The sequence below is a fragment of the Terrapene carolina genome, unplaced genomic scaffold, assembly GCF_002925995.2.
Source record: "Terrapene carolina triunguis isolate 2854851 unplaced genomic scaffold, T_m_triunguis-2.0 Scaffold68, whole genome shotgun sequence".
NCBI classification, from domain to species: Eukaryota; Metazoa; Chordata; order Testudines; family Emydidae; genus Terrapene; species Terrapene triunguis.
The window spans coordinates 16,775,863-16,792,238 of record NW_020664419.1 but is presented as its reverse complement, the minus strand read 5'-3'; the positions used below and the strand labels follow the sequence as shown (position 1 = coordinate 16,792,238).

The 16,376-nt window shown below is 40.3% G+C and overlaps 1 protein-coding gene across 1 annotated transcript in view; it reads right to left on the bottom strand.

The window, feature by feature from the left end:
- SEMA3C (semaphorin 3C) overlaps positions 1-16,376 on the bottom strand; it is a 70,507-nt gene that overhangs the window by 41,738 nt on the left and 12,393 nt on the right. Inside the window, exons 3-6 of the mRNA XM_029910844.1 lie at positions 15,716-15,835; positions 9,723-9,813; positions 4,687-4,806; positions 2,506-2,648 (exon numbers count right to left, since the gene is read on the bottom strand). Of these exons, the coding sequence (XP_029766704.1) occupies positions 2,506-2,648; positions 4,687-4,806; positions 9,723-9,813; positions 15,716-15,835 (474 nt within the window). The remainder of the gene's footprint in view (positions 1-2,505; positions 2,649-4,686; positions 4,807-9,722; positions 9,814-15,715; positions 15,836-16,376) is intronic.

Sequence of the window (16,376 nt, the reverse complement as noted above, 5' to 3'; positions counted from 1 at the left end):
GCGAACTGGCTTTGAGAACCACTGATGTAGAGGGTAGATGATCTCATATCTGCCTAACGCAAAGTTTTTTTAACCTTCTTCTGAAGCATCTGGCATGGACTCCAGTCAGAAACAAGACACAGGACTAGATGGACTCTGGGTCTTATCCATTATGGTAATTCCTATATTACTTATGTTTGTCCATGAGAATCTTGTCAACAAAGCACCAAATGCCACTCCAATCAGATTCATTCAGATTTCCTCTCTCATCCTCCAGTGGACATAACAGATAGAGCAGATCTTACAACTTTTCTGAGGACGTGCAACAGTTACCTGGAGACTCCTGTTTGTCAGCCAACCGGACAGTAAACAATGTGTTTAATGCTAGCTGTGATTATAAGAAACGTAGGCAAAAGTACCAATAAAGTATGAAAACACATATTTAATCCAGCGCTTGCCATGGTGAAAAATGCTAACTAATTATTTAAATCATATTGTAAGTGGCACTATTTAGAACTTAAATAAACATCACAAAACACTAACAAGTAACATTTATACTACCATTAAGAGACTAGATTTCAACAGTTTAAATGCCTTCAATTTTGCACATTTGTGTCTATTACTGGTAAGCACAATTGGTATTTGCAAGCCTAAAGTGGGTGCACAAGCATGACACTTTTGCATGTCTAGCCTTTGAAAATCAGGCTTTTAATCATTTTTCTATAAAAATCATTTAAAAATGTGTTTGTTGTATAGAGTTAGGATCACAGTGAAATATCTTAGGAAAATTTTAGGTGGAATCCGAAAAAAATGTTTACAGCAAAGTTCACCCCTTAGTCTCTGTCCCCCTGACCTTTCTCATTGACAGGGCCTCTAAAGATGGACTATTTTAGTTAACAGAACTAAGATTAAAGTGCTGCTTTAATAGCGGCATTAATAGAAATGTGCACATAAGATGAAATAACTGGTAAAACTTTATGATGCCAGATTCGGACAAAATCTCATTAATGTACTATTCAGGTATTTGTTATCTGAGGGCAAGTGACCTGGAAGGCTCAATTCATAAGACCTAAATAACCAATTTTGTTCTATTTAAACCATGCCAAAAATGGGAATATGTTTTGTGAAAACTCATCAAAACGATGTTAAATTTTTGACTAGCTCTAGTTTTATTCTGCCTTTCATGTGCATGTGTAAGAGGAGTTTTGCCCAGCTATGAAGGGGGAAAGTGACCTCTCATTTTAAACTGGAATAAAGCCTTTTCAGCCGCCTGTCCATACTTTGTTTGCAGCTGGACCAGCAGGCTGAAGAGGCTTGGGCATTAACTTTCGTGCTACCAAAAATGCTATTAGAATAGGTCTCCTTAACTGACCTAAAGTTAGCAGAGCTAATGGCAAGTCAGGCCGACACCAGGAGGCTTGTAGCAATGTTCACTCCTTACTGCGGTTGTTACAGTAGATTACTATCAACATGAAGGATCAGCTCTTGTTCCCTTTGGAATCTATAGGAGTTTGCCATTGACTTCAATATAAGCACAATCAGATCCAGATTTTAGAAGCAATCTGGACTTTATTATAACAATAACAACAACAATAACATCCTAATAATGTTTAATGTCTTATTGAAAAATACCCAGAGGCCATTGGGCACCTAACCAAAAATACAAAAAAATAGCAATATTATAAGACTAGGTCATATGTCATATTGAACTGCCAGAACAGGAACGGAGCAAAAACCAAAACGCACAACCATTCCCCTGCACAGCCACATCACAAACCTCAATGAATACAAAACCCATATTAACCGGGAGTGGGAGAGGGGAGACCTTCAAACTTGATCTCCAGTTTTGTCCCTAGGTAATGGATAAAGAGCTTATCAGAAAAATAGAGCATTTTACAGTTTTAATTTTACTTGCATCCATAACCTCAGAGAAAGAGATAGCTGCTTCAATCACATTGCAAGCAAAATTGACTCTGGTTACAGAAAAAGGGAAATACAGGCAATAACTAAGGCCCTGATTCTGCATGGACATATGCACATGCTTAACTTTGATCCACTGAAATCAATGGGACTATTCATGTGCTTAAATTAAACAAGTGCATAAAGTGTAATTGTTTTAAGAATAAAAACAATGTTCTCAAATGCCTTTACATTGAATTTCTTGTGGGAGATTTGGTACGTCTGTGATTCAGTAAAGCTCACATTTGAATTATGGAAAGAAAAGAAAGCTCAGGAAGTCAATGTTATTAACTACATTGCACCAGACACCAAGGTGCACAGATTCATCAAGCACTAATATTCCTACTAAAATTACAGATATATTCCAGATATATCTAACCAGGTCAGGGCTTGGCTGTGTACTCAACAGCCTTTCTTCTTAATTATGGAGATGGAAGCAGGAACAGGAAATTTGCTTGTAATTGGAATTAAAGGCTTTTAAATAGTTTTAATGCAATGGATTCATTTTGATTATTCAATCAAGCCAGCAAATCAGTCCCTGAAAATTGAACAAAAAATGATTCTTACTGGGCATATTCTAGCAATCATTGAATGAATCTGTTTGGTGCTGCCACTGTTGTCTGTAAGCCTCTCTTTGAAGAAGAAGTACACTTTGGCATCATTAGGGTCTGTGCCGTCTGGGATGAGATGAGCATCCACAAAAATAGGCTCTGAAAAGAGACAGATACAGAGCAAACAATGTGTCAATATAAGCAACTCTTGACAGCTACTGATCTCTCCAGGTACCTCCACAGAATGCATCTCCTGCTGCTGTCCAATGTGCTAGGGCTTGGCCCTACTCACGTGTCAAGTTAAGCACTAGTGTCAGTGTTTTCAGGACTCAAGTTAATACCAGAGCAGATTTGTCCCAGTTTTCAAAAAAGCAAGTCTGAAGCAGAAACAGCAGTGCTAGTTTACTACAGAGATTGAAAGCCTTGCAGGAGAAGAATCAGTGAGCAAGCTAGAGAAGACTCTTTGAGGAAAAAAATTTGAGAAGAGAAACAATGATCTGAAAAACTGTTAGGGAGAAAATGAACAAATTACTTGTCAAACCTATTCAATCAGAGGGTAAAGGTTGTGGTAAGGCTACTGAAAACCAAAGCAAGGGAGACTTTGAGGATGTGAGAATGCTTGAGGAGTGAAGTTCCCTCAAAGGTATTCATATTAGAATATGGTGAACATATTGAAATAAATATGTCCTACAGTCTGAATGAGCACAGAGATAGAGGACTGCAGCGAGCTAGTGTCAAATTGTTTGTGTATCATAATATCACTGCAGACTACTTTTAGGTAGTCACAGCTATCAGTGTTGCAGCCTGTGGTACACTTGCTTTCCTTTGGCAATTTTCTTGGCTAAAATCTAATGAATAGCATTGGAGACCTCAAATGACCTTTATTCTCCAGTCTGGAGGTCACTTACTTCCTATTATTCATGCCATTTGATTGGTTGATATCCAATGCAAACCACTTTTGACTTTTTGGTGACCTCTGATGGAAAAGTCACATTTTCAATTTTGGATATCTTCTGTACTCTTCAACCCATTATCAATAAATATGTCACATTTCATGATGCTAGCTCAGGAGGAACATGGAAATACATTGTGTGTGTCAGTCACCTTTTCCAAGCAACTGCATTATGTAGGTTTTCTAGCAATGAAGCATTTTCTGTGCAGTCCATTTTCTAAGATACTTTGAGGAGAGTAGGCAAGCTTAAGAGAATGAAGACAACTAAAGGCAAATTTTAGAAAACAGATAGAGTTTCCCTCTTTTGACATATTTCATTTATTCTGTTACAAAAAGTGCAAGTTAGTATTATAACACGTGCTATTACATTAATTATGAATAAAAAGAATAGATTTGTTAGGATTTGCCCTGTAAAATTGCATGAGGTAGAAAGACCAGATTGGTTTCCATTAATGTACCTAAGCAGGCTTGGCAGCAATAAATGCAAATCTTCAAATCAGAATGATAAATTTGGCCCATTCCTATTGGGTGAAATCCACCACTTTGCAGAGGGCCAGCACAAAACCTATTGCATATGATTAACTTTAACACAGTGAAATCAATGGGACTATTTATTTGCTTAAAATTAAGCATGGGCATAAAGTGTAGCTGTTTTAAGAATAAAATAAAGCATAGTGTATAAGACATGGGTGGGATCCTGGCCCCACTGAAGTCAGTGGGAGTTTTCCCATTGATTTCAATGAAGCCAGGATTTCACCCCTTGTACCTCACCATTGCACAGAGGTGACTTTTCCTCATTGTGCCATTTTATGGCAATCACATAGTTAATCAGTTATTTAAATTTACTACAGTTGAAAATTAAATGTAAATAATTAGAATCAAATTTTCCTATGTCAGACAATCTCAAATAATTAGGGGTTAAGAAGAAACTTCCCTGGGAGGCAGATTATCCCACATCTGTCTATAACAGGTCCTTTCCTCTGCAGTAGCTAGTTTTAGCCACTTCAGGCACAGCGTACTGGAGTAGATGAACCAGGGGTCTCCTCCAGTATGGCAATTCCCATGTCGTGTAGAATTCCTATTAATCATACAGAGTGCATTGTCTGTGGCATGTTTTTATTCCTATTTCTTGCCCACATTTTCCCTTAGTAGATTCATTTTAGAATGGGAAATAAAGAACTCTTTGTTGAAAACAACCTTTCTCTTAGTCACATATCAAAAGCTTTAATGAAGCAATCGTCTTACCACTCAGCCACTTAGAATTGTGTTGGTCAGTTCTCACTGCATTCCGTTTGGTTAAACTGCGAAAAATTGCTGCATCGGTCCCCATGAAATCTATGTACATTCCTGAAAACAGCTCTTCATCTATAGAAAGGTAGAAAAGGAAAAGGGGAAAAAAAACATGAATGTGTCTATCTTGGCTTTTTGGGAAATCCATTTCTAGTGACCTGTTTTTGTTTCAGACAGGGCCAGTTCTTTATTTGCATAGCAGTCACTACATAGAAATATCAGTCCGGTGGGAGTGGAGTTTCCTCTCAATCATGGAGCAATCATCTAGCCTAAGGAGGAAGCATCAGATGTTGCTAAGAACTTTAGGGAACTGCATGATTAAATATAGCAGCTAACCACATGTGTAGTGAACCTTTCATTTGAAATACAGCTTAGTGACTGAACTTACATTGCTAAACATCAATGCACAGACAAGGTAATAGTATAAAAAGGAATCAAATTCAATTTTTTAAAAAGTACTTGAAAAAGCTTCTGTGTTATGGAAGTAGCCAAAAATACTGGGCCAGTATTTGCAAGTGGAAATTGGCATAGCTCCAATTGAAGTCAACGGAGTTGCTACTGTTTACAAGGCTGACTTCGGACTCAAGCACGATTCTGTATTGCAGAAACTGGATGAGGATGCTATGAACCTGGCTCAGTTTAAAGTGAAGCAACAAATACCCGTATTATATACTAGAGTCAGAGTAAATTTCAATGTAGTGTGAAGGAAATTAGACATGCAACTCTAGTTTACTTTAATAGGATTAGGTATCTAAATTCCCTGCGCAGGACTCTGAAAATTCTGCCTATATGTCAGTGTATATATATATATATCTAGATCTATATATATATATATTTCCACTGGCTAATGGCAAGGCAACCCCAGAGTACAACACAATAGCTAAAATAATTTTTAACTTCCATGCTGGGAGCAGCGGCTGAACGAACTCCCAGACAGCTAGGTTCTTCAATGTTTTCACCCAAATGACTGGGCTGCCGTGAGTGTGTGTGGTCAAGCTGGCAAGAGCCACAAATATTGAAGCAATTGAGGCTTCTTTTAATTTTTTGTTTGTTCAACAATAAGAAATACCCATTCACCTTTGAGAGATGAAAACTCCGGAGGTTTTTTTTTTTCATTGCTTGCTAGGTCATGAACCAGATCCCTACTGATTAGACAGTAGGTAGTGCAGGCATTGTGTCGCCTACATGTCTTTCCTTTAGCTGAGGTTCAATGTATGAGGGAATCCATTGCGCAGGGGTAACAACAAGGAGAGTAGAGAGGAGTTTACACAATGTGGTTTGTTCCTCTATTTATATCTATATGTAGTGCTGTTAGATCAATAGCGACTTATTATGAATCTCTACATCAATGTGATTTCCCCCAGAACCATCTGGTGTCTTATTCCTCTTGTTAAATAGATTGCCTGCAATGGATCATGCCTATGGCTCTCACAGAGCTCTCACGTTCATTCCTGGAAAAAAATAGAAAGGCTGGAATGGGGCTATGGAATTCTTAATCCTATTGCATACCAGCTTTATTAGTTATGTCTTAAGCATTCCTAGAGCCTACTAGTCTAATCAGGTATCAAATGATATCTGTCAGCTCCACTTCCTTTTGGTTTAATGCTTAAATTCCGCACAACAGTTTGTCTTTGCAGGGTAACCAATTCACACTGTTTCTCTTTGTTACTGGGGGAATTGTTGAACTGATGTAGGTCTGCTCTTGTAAATACCTCGGAGCATTGGTTGCGGAAAGGGGGTGTGCATGTTAATTATTCCTTGCCTGCCCAAAGATACATTTTTCATAGCTTTGCTTCTAAAGCATTTTTGTAGAATGGTGAATTTCTCCTACCTTCTAATTTGTTTGTCATGTGGTGTTTTCCTCTATGGGGCCATTCACTTTTCCTGTTGTATTTCAAGCTTGTGTTCTGTGTTGCATAGGTGGAAGGCGATGCCAGAAATGGACACGAAACAGGGACCACACTATAAAACGATTATGTCATTATACTTTACTAGTTCCAGTGGCATTCATCGGTTGAAGAGGAGGGAGGAAAGAAGGTCTTGTGATTAAGGCACTTATCTAGGCCTCAGGAGTTCTGGGTTCAATTCCCAGCTCTGTCTTTGGCTTCCTAGTTATACAAGCTCTCTACTCCTCCCTTAGTAGTAGTACAGTTCTCCAATTGGTTGAATCTTTTAAAAAAGAAGAAACTTTTTAAAGTGTGAGCACTGTACATTGTGTAACCCAAATAATTCACGGTCTCTGTACACAGTCTCTGAGGGCAAGGAGCTCCTTGCACCCAATGCACACATATGCCACCTGCCCATAGGGCAGGTAATCAGACATGCTGCATTGGGTGCAATAAACTGGATAGAGAGAAATAGTGCTTTGGAGATTAACTAGATATCGGGCCTGCTCAGTCACATAACTGGGAGATTAAAGCAGATAAAGTAACTTCTACTAAAATGAAGAAAACTCCCATGTGTCCAAAGGAGACAAGCCTTTGTCTTACTGTGTGTACAGCATCGTAGAAAAGAAGACTTTAATGGGCATTCATAAACCCCAGGATGAAAAAAGAAAGTCTCTATTCTTTGATGGCAGTAACTCATTTAAGAATGTGAAAAGCATAATTGGCGTTTATGTGTGGACTAGGCTATAACTGACTTTGATCAAATTCCTTTACATGCTGCACAAAGATCATTGATGAGGTAAGCTCGAAATGCAGCCAGTCATTTAAAGAGGTAGAGAATCATGCTAGAGAAGTGACACTTTCCCTTCTTCCATGCAGATTGGAATCCCCTTCTGCTCGCATCTCTGCTCCCTACCATGCCAGGCGGCCTTGGAACTTTATATTTTTGAAGGTAAGATGCTGAGATGATTCTGTTCAGTTCCTTGTCTTTGATAGAGTTTTGAGGAGAGGACAAAGGACCTGTCCCTGGAGCCCTACTCTTTCAGTTGAATGCCCGGCACTTCCACTGTGTACCTCTCATTGACTCCAATGGGAGCTGAATGGCTAAGACACCACACGGTAGTACCGTGAAAACCCAGGGCTAAATGTCTTGCTATATTGTGTGCAGTTGCTATGAAACTCAACATACTGTACACAGAGGTCAACAGAATTCTTCTCTTTGTTTAACAAAATCCTAAGTAAGTTTGAGAAATCTGTGCAACTCCTGCTCTTTCCCTTGGCTAAAAACATACTATGTTTGGGTTGCTAATTTAGGTTATGTCTATCCTAGGTGTGAATAGCTGTGCACACCAAAGTGCTGTCCTGGAACTCCCCCGTGTGGATTCTGCAGGCACCAACTCAAAGACTCCCAGTTCACATTTATGTAGTCCGACATTAATACCAACTAGGAACCTATTAGTTCACACCCATAGCTCCACACAGGGGAGTTACAGCATAGCACTTTGGTGTGTGTTGTTATTCACACCCCTGCAATCAAAACTGCGGGGCAGCACAGATGGGCCCTCAGAGATCAGGGATTAGATACAGATTCAAAATGCAAGGCTTTGGTATCAGTAGTCTCTGAACACGCTGCAAATCTAAATGGCAAAATGTATGTCTACATTGCACATTCAAGAGCACATGGGGCTCAAGTGGTTGTAGCATTGTCTGTGCAGGCAGCTGCTGCTCCAGCCCGGCTGCTAGCATAGTCCTAAGAATGTACTGCAGACGGTGACTAAGGAGAGGGCAAACAAAACCATCGATTGAGCATGCTTAATGAATTCAGGGCAACGTTTAAATTAATCACCTAAGCCCTGCCATCCAAAGTAAATTCTTTTCATTCCTTGCTGTGAAAGCCAGTGAGGAGTTCATTATGGACTGACTAACCCAGAGTTAAGGCTATAGCATATCTTGCTGCAATCTGGGAGATCTGAGGGTCTGATGACCCCTTTCCCTGTGCCTGCTGTGATCTTTTTCACTAATGCAAAGCCAGTGCAAGTGAGGATAAAACGCTGCTAAATCAAAGCGATAGGGCCGGATTCTCCTTTTGCATTAAGGCCATACACATTTGCATCCACTTGAAGGCTCTTTATAATGCCACCAGAGTGTAAAATGGTCTTAGTGTAAACCAGAATTAGGCCTGTAGTGTTTTACACCCACTTTGCACTGGCACAGGTGCAAAGCAAAGGGAAAAATCTGGCCCTTAATATGCTGGCTTTTTTTCCAGCCCACAGACCATTGGAGATCAGGCACGTTGAAATGAGGATATGTTGTTTTCTCCAGGTGGAATTTGTGAGCTGTCCTTTTGTTCTCTTTCAAGGTGAAATTCACCCCGGTGCAAAGGGCTACCCCAGGCCTATACCCCACTTAAATCTCAACAAAAAGCTTAGGTGGCACTGAAGTGGGGCACAGGAATTGTGCTTGCCCTGTGTGCCAAGGTTTCACTCTCACTGAACACTCTGCCAGACAACCTACAGTGAGATGTCAAGGGAACCAGCTGTCACACTCTCTGCCCTTTCATTTGGAAGTGAGTTGCTAAATTTATAGTCAGTGATACAGTGGGGATGAAAGAGGGGTAGGTAAAAACGCCTGCTGCAGAGCAAAGAGCCTGGCAGTAGTTGGTGGCCTCAATAGCAGAGACAACAAATATGAAATGCAGAATAACTCGAAAGACTCCAGCAGGTTTTGCTTCCCTAACTACATGGCAATGAGACACAAGAACTGGCCATGATGAATGAAGTCAAAAAGTGTTTAAACATAAAAAAAAATGGTTAAGATGTTTAAAAGTTGTAGCTAACCCTGGGAAAATGTGAAAGATGAAAAGGGGACAATCTCTTGCTCTCTATTCCTCCCTCCCTCGTTGCTGCTTCCTTCTGCATTTCCTTCACACATCCATGCTTAGCTCCATGCAGACCTTCAAAAGACGTCTGACAAGCAGTATGAACACAATGGTTTCCTTTTCACGGGCTGTGCCCTGTGCTCCATTTGTTTATGACACTCCATCATTTCACACTCGGCTCAGTAATAATGATTTAAGCCTCCAGGATCTTTGGTTATTTTACTTACTGATCATAACAGATACTGTGTTCACATTAGGGTTGAAAGAGCAGCGCCCCTTCCCCGATTCACACTTGGAGTCGATCATGAAGACTTGCTCCTGTAATATAGACATGCATGTCACTGCTGATGTTTAGAAATCTTAGAAAATGAAAATAAAGTCAGAGGAGCCTTTTTTCCTGTGTTGTTATTGACAATAAGAATAGTCAGCACTGGAGTGGGTTTTTGCTTTACTACTTACAATAAAACTGTCTTATGCTGAGCTTTCATTATCTTCTCACTTGTACCCAATTATTTTCACTGTAATTACAAATGCAATACACTCTCAGATGTAGGAAGTGTCCTCCGAGTTTAGCTGAGCTGCTCTGTCTGTGGTCCACCCAGCTTATATGTCAGCAATAACATCTGCAGACATTTTTTCTATAGTCCTGAAATTACCTATGAATTACTTGATGAATTCATGGTGGTATTTATATCAGGGGCCTAGCCTAAAGCACTTGCAATAAACTACTCTAGTAATAATACACAAGAATGCAAGCCTCTCTTTTCAATTGTCAGCTTGTCATATTATAAATCATAAGGGCTAGATTTTTACACCTGTTCAGACGTTGCTGTGCTCAGTGTCGCAATGCCTAACTGATTTAGAAGTCTAAATCTCATTTTCAAAAGGGATTTAGGCACTTAAGAATCTAAATTCCATCAACAGACAATGGCATTTAGACTTCTAAGTGACTAAATCTCTTTTGAAAATGAGACTTGGGCTTCTAAATCAGTTAGGCATTGCAACACTGAGTGCAATGACACCTAAACAGCTTTAAAAATCTGGGCCTGTCTCCTTACCCCGCTTCCAAAATAATTCCTAAAGCACACACATTTTCTTCAGAGCATTGTCTCTTGGACTACACTCATTGCTCAGACACTATGGTGGTAGGTGCCTTATAGATAACAAAAGCAAGTGTAGGACTAGTTCTCTTGCTCCTGTTAGAAGACTGAGCAATCTTGTTTAGATGGTATAGGTCATGCACAACACTACAATTCAAAAATGGGTGAGGTGTTTAGGTTAAGAAGAAGCAACCTGGACCTTTACCTGTTCCTTGAACAGAAGCAATCTTTGGTTAACTTGCTTTCCCACCCCATCTTGGTGTCCCTCTTAATTTACTGACTCCAGCCAATACCAGAAAAAGAATTGCAAGGATAAGAAAGGATTTTAAATACCACGGGGTAGCCGTGTTAGTCTGTATCCACAAAAACAACAAGGAGTCCGGTGGCACCTTAAAGACTAACAGATTTATCTGTGCATAAGCTTTCATGGGTAAAAACCTCACTTCTTCAGATGCATGGAGTGAAAATTACAGATGCAGGCATTATATGATGACACATGAAGAGAAGGGAGTTACCTCACAAGTGGAGGACCAGTGTTGACAGGGCCAATTCGGATTTTAGGCTATTTCTGTCCCAACCAGAAACAGGTAATTCACAAATACTCATAAGAAAGCCAATCAGAATGAAGTTTTTGTGATGTGGATGCCAATCCAGTAGAAACTGGAATGAGTCATGTGACGCTGGCAGACCAGGTGCCAGCTCATGCCAAGGCCCCTAGGTCTCAGCAGAACACTGACAAATACATAGCTGGAACCAGTCTGGCTCACCTGTGTGTGAGTACTGTTAAATATGTATTAGAGTTATAAAAATGTACTTAGTGTTCAGACTTTAACACAGGCAGCAATTTACAAGCATTCCATAATCTCACTTATACCATCTGTATCCCATCTTATAAGGTAACATTCAAATGTTTGCTCTGCAGGGGCGTGAGCAGGAATTTTAATTTGACCGCTTTTGGAGGGGTACATTAAACACACACAAGGAGGCAGTGGCTCCCAACAGGAGCATGCTCCGTGTTCCTGCAGCCTGGGGAGGGAGGAAGCAGCACAACAGTTGCCCAACAAAAGAAGGCCCATAGACACCAGACAAACCATTGAGGAACATCAGAGGACAAAAGACTTTATTGATCGCTCCCCCACCTGCTAGGAAGAGGAGACATACAACTGAATTCCTCCCAGTGGCTGAATTTGCAACTCAAAGAGAAGTGGGGAAGGGATAAAAAGACCTAAGGAGGAAAAATGGTATTTTTTATGCTGCTTAGATTCTGAGTGGCAAGGATTACTAAGTATATACAAAAGATCCCCAGTGCTTTGCCTGGGTTAGCCCTAAAGGACATAGAAGCTTCTATTGCCCTCTGAAACTTAAGACAGGAATTCTTTGGTGTGTGTATGTGTTTACCTGCTTTAACTTTGTAAATAACTCTTTTATTTTTTTCCTAGTTAATAAATCTTTAGATAGTTTATTATAGGATTGGCTACCAGTGTTGTCTTTGGTGTGAGATCTAAGGTGCAATTGACCCGGGGTAAGTGACTGGTCCTTTGGGACTGGGAGTAACCAGAATATTTCTGTGATCTTTGGTATAAGTGACTGTCTATCACAAAGATAAGCTTATCTGGGTGGCAAGATAGATCAGAGTACCCAAGGGGACTATCTGTGACTCCATTTTCAAGCTAATATAGTGCCTGATGAGTTCACACTTGATAATGTGTTGGCAAAATCTAAGTATAGAACTCACAACCAATATGGGGCTGATACCCTGCTTCTTAACAGTCTGCCCTGAAGTTGGTACTCATGCTGTTGAGCCATTGTAAGACAGCTTGAGAAGAGCACCAACTCATTACTTACTCCTTCCCTAATAAGACCAAGCATGATGGCACCTAGATGCCACACAGGCCACTAAACAACCATCTGAGGGTAATAAATTTGGTCTCTACTAACTTAAGACAGAGTTTGAATGTTCACTAAAAGCTGCAAGTTCCCAAATTCCATTACTATCTATCTATCTATCTCATCTAATGCTATGGAATCTTATCTATGTATCCCATCACTATAGTCATTAGACAGATCTTGTAAACAAAGTTTCAAATCTAAGTATAAGTCTGTCTATGTTCTCTGTTTTCTTAATGAATATGTAGTTTGATACTAATGTATATTACTATTTTATGCTTACTGTACACTACTCCAAAATGCCCAAGCATTGCACTGGCAATTTGCCAGAAGCCCCAGGAACACATATATTTTTCAAACGTGTTAAGTTATTTTTTCTTAGCCCATCATAAATCCACACAGCCATAACATTTGCTTCTACTTGCACCCACTCTGATATTAGAATAACACTTGGTTAAGTTCACAGTAATCACATTCTGCAAATGATTAGCCTTTTCCTCACCTGTTCTTGCAGGGAGAGTTTAACACAAGTCTACATTTTATGATAGCAAGAGGGGCATTCAGCTCTGCGAAGAACATTTTCCTTTGGCCAGTGTATCAAGGCACAGGATGAGAAAGGGAAGCAAAGAAGTGTTTTCATAAACTGCGACAGGGAAATACAATTTAACCAGAGATGGCCAAATGCTGCCTTCCCAGTGAGGGCTCGCTAGCTGGGAACATGATGCCCTCTTATTGCAATCATGTACTAACTAAAACCTGAGACCCGGCTCCCATGAGTGCTAGGCTATCGTGCTGTCATGCTGGATGGTGTTTTATGGTTTCCAGGGAGTGTTTGCAGCAGAAATAGATGTGCCTGTTTAAAATAGCAGTTTTACACCTGCAAAAACAACCATTTGTTTGTGGAAAACAGTGACAAATTTGAGGTGAAATCATGGTTTTTGCAAAAGCAAAGGAAACACAACTTCTCAATAGTCCCATCAGCAAGACATAATTTTTCACTCAGCTCTCCTAATTAGGCATTTGCAGAGGGAAATACTTGAATTTAAATCTGTACTCTTTAAAGTGCTTTGCTATTGTTGGCCTGTACAGTACCAGCAATGAGAGTGCAATGCCTAGTCAAGTGTCTGACAGACTCCAGACGTCTGAGACAGCAGTTTATTTAATCAATAGTTCATAGGCATGCAGCTACAGAGACAAGCTAAGTGAAGCCAACTCTACTCTCCAAGACGTGTATCTGTATTTTTAACTTCAGAATTTTAACATCTTGCATCATCTTGAAGCCTCATGTGTTATTTAAAGTGAAATCACATATCTGACAACAAAGAAATCATCAGATTCAATATTTCTGTAGTGCTTGGTATAACTGCTACATACGTTTTAAAAGATATCATATTGTTTATTCTACAGATGGGATCACTTTCAATTTTAAAATTAGTTTCCTGATAAAATTAAATTAGAATGAATGTCACCAGGATGGTACGACTGAGAGTTCCTAACTAGTTGAGAGCAGAAGAGTAGATTTCTACTGTAGGGAGATCCATTCATTCCAGAGATTCATTCCCAGTGGTTCTGTGCTGTTGAACCCAGGCTCCTAAGCCCCAATGGCAGGCGGTCTTCTAGGAGTGGAAGTACAGTGATTCAGTCTGCACAGTCTACTTGGGGGCCTGGAGCCAGCCAATGCTCCCCCAAATTGCTTGGGACCATTCCATGGAAGGATGGGGCAAGGTCTTCCAGGAGATGCACTGATTTGTAGCCCCTCCATAGTCTGTACTTGAGGGTTGAGAATTTCGAACCCAGTCCTCTCCCTTTGAAATCAGTGGTCAAACCCACATGGACTTCTATAGAAGCAGAAGCAGACATTTACAGCTGCCTTCCCCTGGCAGAACTCAACTAGCAGTGTCTGCCCTTCCCCTGCAGCACAGCTGTTTCTCCATGTGCAGCAAGACATACTGCTCCTTCCTGTGCCTGTAAGAGTCAGTCTGACCCAAACTCTACCAAAGTGCCAGGACTCAGATAAGAACTTTCCTTTTTCCTTCTCCCTACTCCATTTATTGCTTACTACATTTGTATAGAAACAAAAATTTCATTTTCAAATCATGAAGTCTGGAAAATGCATTTATGAAACATCTGGGCTTTTACATGTTTAGCCAATACAATGAAATGAAGGCAGGCAAACTAACTCAGGTAATGTACTAAGAGGCTGCTCTTTACAAGAAGCGCCTTGGCTAGCTATTATTCCATGACAGTGCAGTATGTGGGAAGGAGAAAATGTTTTATGATTTAAAATGTAGGAGGACAAGTAGTACTTAGTAGCACAAATTGTGCTGCCTGGAAGGGAAAAAAAAACCCACAGGTGTGTGGAGGGGAATCTTTTTAAAATGGTAGATGGGTGGTAAACTTTACAGAACAATTAGACTTGTCACAAGAAGACTTTAGAAAGTTACTGTGATACTTAACCCTTTAATTGTTGAATTCTCTGTTACCATATGTAAACTAAGTTGCTTCAGTGGTTCTTAGGAATTAAATCAGCATACCTCAATTGGAGCCATCAATGGAAATAAGCAGATTTACACCAACTGAGGCCCTCACCCTAATAATCGATGACCCAACCTTGCAGCATCTATTCAGGCACAACTTTTCTTGTCAATGAGGCTTCATTGGGAGTTCTACCCAAATAGAGATTGGACGTTCAGGATTGTAGGTCCTCATCCTGCAAACACTGACACCTGTGAGTACTTGGCCTACAGGAGTAGTCCTATTGAACTTAACAACACTACTCCCATGGATAAATGCTTGCAGGACTGGGGAATAAGTGAAGGACCTTATTGAGTTTTCTTCTACTGCTATTTATTTCCAAAGATTTCTCCCAGTTTTGGACGATAAATTAGGAATGAATGAACCAGTTCAGATAAAATGAGAACTAGCCAGACCTTAGCCCAAAGTCTGAAGTGAGCTTTTTCTGACCCAAAGTCTGAAGTGAGGCTAATGCTATCAAACCATTTTCTATTTTTATGCATGCCATGCTCTCTGGTAGGAGCTGGGACTGGAAACAGAAGTGTCAGAAAACCAGGAGAATGGCTGTCCTTATGCTATTTGTAGCCTGACTGGACAAAGTAACCTCATGAGATCTCCAAGCCCAGTTTCCAGACTCATCCTCTTTGGGTAAATATATTTGCCCAGCACTAAAAATATCCACCACAGAGAGCATGGGAACAATGAATGAAAACACTTACCTCAGACCTGCGCCCTCTATTGAGGTATGTGCATACTGGGCTGAATGCTCCACTCCCACAGACGTACAAATGGGTGCGATTGAAGGTCTGTATCACACGTACATAATTTCCACAGCCATGCTGTAGAGAAAGAAAAAGACTTAATAAATATGCTTTTTGAATGTTGGGAAACACTAAGGAATAGGAACAGCTGATCATTTTAATGCTATCCTTGTCAACTTATTTATTACAATATGTTCTGTTACAATCAGTCTCATTAATTAGGACGAACTCCCTTGCTTCCTTTCTCATTCCTTGTATAGAGCCAAATCCATGACCCCTGTCCAAAACCTTCAGTCAACAGGCTTTGTGCAAGTGTTGGGGGCTGGAGAAGGGACTCTTGTTCTCATCTGAAAAGCTATGGCTACTTCACTTCCCATCCACAGGGAGTTTTGGCCAGTGGGGCTATATAGCCGTAAACCTACAAGCCATGCCTGTGCCCTTTCTTCCAGCCTGTTCTGATCTCTGGATTGCCATGGATGGGCCAGCATGAAGTATGCAGAAACTGAGGGTTCAGAGAAGAGCAACAAGAATGATTAAAGGTCTTGAGAACATGACCTATGAAGGAAGGCTGAAATAATTGGGTTTGTTTAGTTTGGAAAAGAGAAGACTGAGAAGGGAC